General features: G+C 34.0%; 1 protein-coding gene across 2 annotated transcripts; it reads right to left on the bottom strand.

Annotated features, from left to right (window-relative positions):
• Positions 1-232: 232 nt before the first annotated feature.
• Positions 233-9,194, bottom strand: LOC102806093 (TM2 domain-containing protein almondex-like). 2 transcript variants are annotated; one of them, XM_006817454.3, is made up of 5 exons: positions 9,011-9,194; positions 8,298-8,533; positions 4,815-4,974; positions 4,415-4,490; positions 233-2,207 (listed from the first exon to the last, which is right to left on the bottom strand). In XM_006817454.3, exons 1-5 carry the CDS (start codon positions 9,111-9,113, stop codon positions 2,039-2,041), a joined length of 744 nt encoding a protein of 247 aa, XP_006817517.1. In that variant the 5' UTR covers positions 9,114-9,194; the 3' UTR covers positions 233-2,038. The 2 variants fall into 2 exon arrangements, with proteins under 2 accessions (XP_006817517.1, XP_085363117.1); XM_085506991.1 differs by having other exon boundaries at positions 233-1,166.
• Positions 9,195-9,442: the final 248 nt, after the last annotated feature.

The raw sequence follows: 9,442 nt of genomic DNA, 5'->3' as shown, positions 1-9,442 counted from the left end.
GAATTTATACTTCCATATATGGCTGGAGATGATGAGGCTGGTCACCACCATGCAATGGAATACAATGAAATGTTAGTGTAGCAATGGCAGTGCTCGGGTGCAGCAGCAGTAAAGCAAAATAGTTTTGAATATGTTAATAATGACTTGAAATAAGCATTACTAATAGCTGTATACTAAAGTTCTGCTAACAACAACCTTCATGTCTCATACATAGACACACAACTGCAGAGAATCCTTTTTGTACATTATTAATTTACTGAATAAATCAAACACCCCACATCTACTAATACTAGTTAATTACCCAGATATAAATCTGTAACACTGCCATCAGTCTTTTTTATGAACATACACAGGTCATTTACATACATATCCACATGTAGTTAGTGTATAAACTTGAGGCATGTTACTCAAATGAAATCTATTATCCATACACACAGGTTTTTATTATCCATACACACAGGTTTTTATTATCCATATACACAGGTTTTTATTATCCATATACACAGGTTTTTATTATCCATATACACAGTTTTTTATTATCCATATACACAGGTTTTTATTTTATTTACAAGAATAAAAATACACAGTTACACCTTTTAAATATTTACAAGCACAATGAAAACAATGTATGCTCTCATATGAGTGTTCCGTATGATGCTAAGAAGTTGTTTTTTCTGTTTTCATGAAAATCAATGACTGGAAATCTTGCTTTGCCTTTTATTTTGGATTTATTAATATTTTTGTTATAAAAACTAAACTGTGTCTTTCTTTGCTTGTTGTACAATATCTTGACAATAAATCCCACAGTTCCAAGAGAAGATGCCAATTGTTAATTTTTATGACTTATGAATGCATAATCAGAGTGTTGTGCTTATTGGTACATGAATATAGTAGAATTCAGGCACAAATATAATATGAAGCAAATGATTATGATGTAGAATGAAACTGTTTATTCAGACGACCACCAACAGTTTTTGATTGCAATAATAGTGGTACCAATTAGATAAATCATGGTCACAAATGACATATGAATAATGTGATCATGAATTATCTTTGATTATAAGGTTATGCACAAAAAATAACTTCCTTCCAATGAAGTTTATTTTTTCGAGTTTGGAAGATCACAGGGTTACATTTGGTTTAAATTGGTCCCTTGTGGTGCTGTGCTGTGAGATAAAGAAATGCAAGAATTAAGTTTACACAAATGATGAAGCTGTTCCAGTAATGTAAAATCTGTATTAGAAACTGCGGCTTCTATTAAAATGTTACAATGCAACAGAGGGGATGCGGCTTCTATTGGAGCATCTACACGTATGAGAAATGATGAATTTTTGGTTCTCAATTATTCAAAAAGAATGGATGCGACTTTTATTAGGGATACGGCTTCTAATACAGATTTTACGGTACATGTTTTCCCTGATTTGATCTTGTTTAGTACAAAGTAATTTAGAAGCAGTAACAAAAATATTTACATCTTCTGTTCATGTATTATCTCTTGAAATATCCGCATGTTTTCATTGGTCAATCGGTATAACATGCTAGTCAGTTATCATATAATGTATGGACAAGACTGCGCATAAATCCACAATTTTAATATGATTCATCTGTGTTATGAAATCCAAGTTGCTTTATTGCCTAACTGTGAATCTGCATGCAGGTATGCTGCACACATTAAGTTTTATGTTGCATAGAGTTTGACATTTCAGCATAGTGACAACCTCAATTCTAATTCTTCATGTACTTTCCGATTAGATGCTGATTCTATGTATAACAATGCGTTATTGTTTCTAATAAATAGAACTCGGCCGAATTCAGTCACTATATATACAATGGGACTTCCATTGATTGACTGGTTATCACAATCAATGTCATCTCCACTTTCACAAAGTCAATGTTACTTCACTGATCCAATGTCATTTCTCATCAACCATTCTCTATGTGTGGGTCAGAGTTCACCATCATGTGTAGATCAGAGTTCAGTATGCAAACAATTGGTTAAAATAGTGACATACACCTGTACTCATTCATGAATGACCAATCAGAATATATAAACAGAACCATCTGCTGGTGTGATGTAACCAATGCCTACTAAGATTGCATCCACAATGGTCCATACGCCAAGGCCACCAAAACTGAAGAGTTTACCAAGACCTTCCCTCCAATATCCAAGATAAAATCGATCAACCCCAAATCCACCCAAGGTGATACTGAAAATCAAGATAAAAAAGTTTAGAATAAAACTCCCAATGCTATAAGGGTATTAGAGAAATGTGAAGTAGAAATACTGAAAATTTGGTCTTTGAAACAAGCTAGCATGTCAGCTAATATAACACTTTGAGATATATAATGTAAAAGCACACTGATCCACAGTATTGAATACTGACAGAAAACTCTAGAAATAGTAAAACAAAAGAAATAAATTTGATTGCACATCTGTGGTTTGCAGTCCATGGTTTATCCAAGAGCAACTATGTGTATGCACCAAGTTTAATGGAAAACCAATGAGTAGTTCATTAGGTATCATAAAGTTACCTGACTTAATAGGCAAATTAGGTATGCCTTAATTTCAACCAAAAACTAATCAAATCTGTAGATTACTCCAGACACCATATGCACCAAATTCATTAAAATCTAATCTTGAAAAATTGGCTAATTTTATGTAAATTAGGTAATTAATATGCATATATTTCAATTCTAAACTAATAATATAATTTACTACATAATGAAACTATTAATCAGAGATTAATTAACATAGAAAAACTATCTAGGGCTTGCAGACTGCATAATTTGTAGGCGATATGATGTTTTAACATTTTGCAGGTTAATTAATGATTCACTAAATGGGCATTGCTTTTCTTCATATATCTGGCAGCAAATGTATATATTGAATTACAATATCAATAGAAAACAAACTTAGGTGAGGGAAATGATACACTATAATAGATGGTAAGAGGTTATGATAAAAACATAGAAGGATGAAAAGGTCATAATTCAAATACTGATTTAAAAGTTAAAACTTTTTGGCTATGATTTGCTAAACATTTTTAAAGCCATTATCAGCTTATGTTTCAATATATGTTAATATCAATCAACATCTACCTGATATCACAGAGCCGGTGAATATGATTGAGCTCATGATCTTGTATTATCCATGAATAGATAAGTGGATAAGCAAACATACCTAATACATATAGTGATATCAGGGAATTTTAAACAAAAAAGGCCACCAGTCGGCCATCATTGACCTGATCATACAATCTTCGCACATGTTGACGGCCAAAAAGACAGATAAATAGTGATGTTCATAGACTATATTATATATTCAACATGACGTCCAAGCACACTAGTGGAAACACATTCACAGTTGTAATAATGTAATGTTTTTGTAATAGCCAGAATATAAATATAACTTTCAGTCAGCACAGTTACAAGTCGGTGTAATTGCATCACATAACTAACTGTTGTCGGCCTGAAATTATTAATATTATATCACAGTGCTAAACATGGTATTGTCACATGATTTGTACTATTCAAATGCGCATAAAATGATCATGTTTACCATCCATAGCGTGACAATTGCCATTCCAGCAGCAGTATTTCATACTAAACGTCACAACTGAGAATGATATGATGTAACGAACACTATATTTCCCACCTCAGTCGCACCATGGCCATATGATAACCATCAATAACGAGTACACACACTGTATTCTCAGCTCTTGGTGTTAAGATTATAACTATGAGACATTTAGGTTAAATCATTGATGAAACATTCGGCAATCCATAAAATCCATGAATTCAACACCGTACTACATTAACATAGCAAGATATCAATACACAAACACATGCAAAAACGTTATCACAACTCCCATAGATTTTTCCATGTATTTTTCCATCACATATAACAAAACAAACGATAGTTCCTCATTTTTGGCATGCTTGGCCTTATATTTTTTAAGCTCCTCTGCCTTCTTGTGATTTACATGCTGATGCAGTTACACATATGATAACATGGGGGGCATTTGAAGTTAACTTTTTCACCACCAGACTTTCTCGCCAAAATTTATCTGCACTTTTTTTATATTCTTCAATATTTCTGGAAATGTTTTTACTCAAAAAATTCGTTTTTTGTCTAATCTTCTGCAGACCATAAACAGGAATTAATATATAAATAAATAATATAAACGTATATTTTGTGAATTTGTGATGAAACGAGGGAACTGGTGTGGAAAAGGTTAATACCGAAGATAATGTGTTTTATTGCTAGAAGCGATATTACCAGTATCTACAGTATTAGCTTCGAATGACCTTTAAATATCCATCAATACTAAATATGTAAACTATATAATAACATTTAATTTTGGATGGAAGAATTTTAAAAAATATGGCTGCATGTATGTTATTGAGTACATACCTGAGAATTATTGCTGTTGTGTACCGATAACCTGATGTCCAATTGCACGGTGTAGTTTTATAAAAAGTTCTTCTTCCTACAATTTATAAATTGGATTTTTTTAAGGCCTGAATGTGTTAAATGTTCTAAAGTAAACTGACATTCCCAAAACAGTCAAACCTGTGTTACAGCAACCACACAAAAAATTAACAGTCCATATATGCTTTCCTGAGAGCGCATCAAAAATAAAAGTGCACATAAGCTAAAATTGAATTTATTGCATGCTGAATTATTAAAATATGTCTTTTCTGACTATAGACAAAACTCATTATGTCATTTATTTAAACATGCACTACTAATAGAGCAAATACAGTAGTTCTAAAAACACTTATCATGATTGATATCAACAATATTTGCTTACCTAGACACAAGATAGTTTCATTAATAGTACAATTCACCTTGATGATATTTCGAGGGCTGGCATTTACCTTGCAGTCTGCAGCTGGTGTACATTTATGCTCCCATGATGCACTCTGATAACAATACCTACATGTAAATGTTCTTTCAAATACTCGCTCTCCCTGAGAAAAGTATAGAACTACTTCATTACTGGAATGACTGTAGTCATATTCAATGGCGACAATGAAAAGTGGTGACACATCTACAAATTTCTTGAATGTTGTTTTGCATTTTCCCTATTCATTATTGCCAAGAATATACTCCTGTTATGTTTTGACTATAATAGCAGTATATACTAGTAGTTTTCAATGTCTTTTCCCCTGGGCCAATGTCAGGGAAGGCCAAAAAAACTAATACAGTCCTTCGATATTGATTTTACACTGTGAAAATAGCATGACGTCTTTAAATAATGAAGAGATTGACAACTTTAAAAGTGTTGAAAAAGAGTTTTAACAAGTTTTGCAAAAAACTTAGACATATTGAAAAAACCATTGTTGTCATATGTACCAGTTCATAGTGGATGAAACCAGTGCCTCATTATGGTTCTCAATACAGTTTCACCTGTAATTGGAAGTAACTCGGTAGCATGCTGTACAACTATGCCAAATTAGGCCCTCATTCATTGGGCAGTTGTGAATAAAATACCTCCTCATGTTAACAATTGCCAATTTTCTTACAAACTACATTTTCTGACCCTTCACAAGTAAAATAAAATAACAGTAACTAAAAACACATACACAACAAGACATGAAGTTCCAGAGCATTGTGAGTGCCTTTTAGCACATTATTACAAAGCTGGATTGTATACATAATATCCCAAGAGCCAAGTGGCAGCCATTTTATTTGTTTTTTGAATATACATACCTTTAATGCTCAACTACAATGTAGTATCATTAGTAATTATATTATACCAGTATATTGATTGGTGCAAACACAAAATTTGCATATGCAATTAATGGTATAGTGGCCCTGGAACATGAATTGACTACAGGTTTAATGCGGAAATACATTAAACCGGTAGTATTTGATTGAGGTTGAATTTTGGAAAATTATTGGAAAAATTACCAAAATAAAAACACCTGAAAATTATATAACCATAATACTGCATTTTATTAATGGCGGGATCCGAGTTGTGAGTGTCGGTCGTTGGGCGATCGTCGTTCGCCAGACAAACCTAAACTAATTCCAGAATGCTGTTTTTGCTGATAAAACATGACTTGTCCTCCATGTTATGACTTTGAAATGGATTGCAAACCTCCAACAAAGAAAACTTGATCTTTAAGTTCAACTGGTGACCAACTAGATGAGATTGAGGGATTGAAAAACAAACAAAAAATGCAAAAAACTACGAGGCACAGGCAAAAATCTATGCCACCAATAACAACCGGTGTCTCATAGCGACATTCGAATTCTAGCTGACAAAACTGCACCCGTTTAATTGCCATCAATTTCAAAGACCATAGGATATTACAGAATTCGACGACGATATATGGTATTGTAATTCTCCACCGGGGGTAAATAAAGAAGCCATGCATGGCACAGTCCCTGTTAGTTATCAAATTTAAGATATATAGTTTTGTTTATAGTATTAAATATAGCTGGAATATAACCATGTCAGGAATATGATTATGATGATTGTTTAACATTAAAATGATTGACATTTGTATTGATTGTCAAACAAGTACTTGTCCATATTGGGAGATATTGCTTTGGAACAGCATTAATTAAAACAAAATCAGCCATTTTGAATACATGTATATATCTATAACATGATGTATAACGAATATATAAAATTTGAACATAATCAGTCAAAGCATGTCAGAGATATGGCTCTAGAAGCCCAATCATTAAAACAAAATGGCTACCAGTCAGCCATTTTGAATCCAATCTGAAAAATAAAATGACATGCATCAGGAACCCGTAATGTCTAAATGCTTGATATTTGATGATTTTTAGTGCAAAAATGGCCACCATTCGGCCATTTTGAATAGGATTGTTAAACAAATATATCTGTAAATCTATGACATGATGTATAATGAATATTAAAAATTTGAACATAATCAGTCAAAGCAAGTCAGAGATATGGGTCTAGAAGCCCATTCATTAAAACAAAATGGCCGCCAATCAGCCATTTTGAATCCGATCCGAAAAATAAAATTGTTTGCATCAAGGTCCCATAATGTCTAATGTATATACCAAGTTTGAACAAAATCCATCTGTAAACAGCAGAGAAATGCTTGATTATGATGATTTTTTAGCACAAAAATGGCCGCCATTCAGCCATGTTGAATCAGATCCTGAAACAAATTGACGTGCATATGTATAATATCATGTATGATGTATGTGTGAAGCTTGATTATGATTTGTCCAGGCATTTCTAAGATAGAGGTCCGGACGCACGCACGGAAGCACGGATGCACAAGGGTCAAAACATAAGTCCCCGTTTTCAGACTGGGTCTGAACACGGACTAATTAGGGGAAATGATGAATTTCGAAACCTGCAAATTTGTCCAGAGTGTAAATCAACCACTGTATAATAGAGCGACAGCATGCAAAGTCCTTCATTCGGCCGGAGTTGAGACAAGGCATATCATGTATGTGTTACAAAAACGATGCAAGCATCTGATCCTGCACCAACAAACTCAGAACGATACTGTCACAAAACCTTGGTTATACCAAAGATGTATCTAGGTCAGAAGTTGGGTCTGAGGTCGCTGTGCCGGTCACCATACATGATACACTACCTCGTTCGCCATGTCAGTCTCAAACTTCAGTCAATAAAGTACCGCTGAATGTCAAATATCCACAGTTACAGGTAGTATGATGAGTCAGAAAACCAGTTTATTTCACAACTGAACTTTCAATGGGCCAATTACAGTCCAAATTGTACAAAAAAACGGCATGAAAATGTGGAAAATCCGTTGTTGTAATGATCCAAATTGTACACGACTCTGTATCTCAAATGGCGTTGACGTAGTCAGTAAAAGGTCATCTTTTGTTATGCTAATTTTTTGTATTTACAATGTTCTATTCACTGTGGAAATGTTTTGTTTTCACACAAAATAATATATTGTATTTAATCTAAACTGTGTTGTGTGTGTATTTTGTGTGTGCATTCAAGTATACAGCTACATACTGTTTTTTATAAATATTCATGTTCAAGGGCCATAATCATGATCTTATAGTAGATGTAAGTAAACTCTTTTTATCGAATTGTCCAGATATTGCATAATTCACTCCATACATGCACTCGTTTGCGGCTCGTTGCATATATGTCCTGAATTGTGCAATATCTCGTGGTATACTCACCTTCAGCGGGGGGGGGGGGGGGGGGGGTATTGCTTAATTAATTCATTGGTTATATTATGACTATGCAAATATTCATCAAAAACAAAAAATAATCAAATCAGCAATGCAGTATATTTATAAATTAAAAAATACTTACAAAGCATTCAATATCTGTCTTGGGCCGACATTCAACAGTAGAAGATTTGCCATAAATACAGGATAGATTATAGTTACAGTCTATGTATTCATTGCTAAGTTCTGAGCATTCATCAACTGAACTTGGGCATTTGTCTTGATAATTGTCAAACGCACTGCTAACGTTCCTGTGATCATTTTGTTTCTGGATTTCCCTCTCAATTCGCACAACATATTGTTCACTGTCTTCATGATGTGCTGTGAATTTAATAACAACAATAATAATTTCTATTAACACATAACATTCCTTGAAAGAGATGAAAGGATTATAACTAAGAATAAAGCAGAAATATAGCTTTAAAGTAAGAAAATTAAGATGTATGTGTTGTGGAAAGAGTTCTTATCTTCATCAACCCCCATCCCCATACCTGAATTCTAACACCCCATGCAGTCCCCCCCCCCCAGTGTAATTGCATATGCCCCTGCAGTTAACCATATGTGTCCTGAAGAGGGAAATATACTATTACACTCGGGAAGGAGAACTGGAAGGGCATAGTTAGAATTACAGTTATGAATGAGGGGCCCTACTGAACTCTTAGTTTTACCCCAGTTTATTGGTGCCGTTTTGTTGACAAAATAAAAGTACACCGATACGACACGAAACTATAAATGATTATAACGTTTATGACGACACTTCCAAAATGGTTATCAAGCACAAAACCATGTCATACTTACTACTACAGCAGACTATTTGACAAATCGTTAACAGTAGCACAACAAATGTAATTAATTCACGTAGGTTTCTAAACAGCCTCCCGGAAATTAGAACGACAGCCATTTTGAATTGGAGTTCAAATGGCAAATGTGACGTCTTGATTAAACTGAGGTCATGTGACAAAAATAAAATGTAACGGTTTGCGTTTACCGGTTGCGGGCTTTCGCTGCCACCTTGTTTTCCTATGGATGATTTAAGTCCGTGAGTCGAACTACAAATATTAGCATATCCGGGCAGCATATAGTTTACAGTGCCATATGTAACCATTAGTAATTACTGCCAAACGAGAAAATGTATACAGTCTGAACTTTACAGCATCGCGACCCGGGTCACCCTGACCTTATTGAAAGGTCGGATTAAGGTTATTAAACATTTTCCAGATATAAACACTT

This window comes from Saccoglossus kowalevskii, chromosome 13 (assembly GCF_978046115.1).
Source record: "Saccoglossus kowalevskii chromosome 13, keSacKowa6.1, whole genome shotgun sequence".
Classification (NCBI taxonomy): Eukaryota; Metazoa; Hemichordata; class Enteropneusta; family Harrimaniidae; genus Saccoglossus; species Saccoglossus kowalevskii.
Note: the sequence above shows the minus strand (reverse complement) of the source record. Positions and strands in the feature narration are given on the sequence as shown.

Excerpts from the sequence above, each read along its gene's own strand:
- LOC102806093 (XM_006817454.3), bottom strand. The coding sequence starts at position 9,113 with ATGGCTGTCGTTCTAATTTCCGGGAGGCTGTTTAGAAACCTACGTGAA. Across the intron at positions 8,534-9,010 it reads TCAAATAGTCTGCTGTAGTA|CACATCATGAAGACAGTGAA; the intron begins GTAAGTATGACA and ends TTAAATTCACAG. Across the intron at positions 4,975-8,297 it reads AGACAGATATTGAATGCTTT|GGAGAGCGAGTATTTGAAAG; the intron begins GTAAGTATTTTT and ends TACTTTTCTCAG.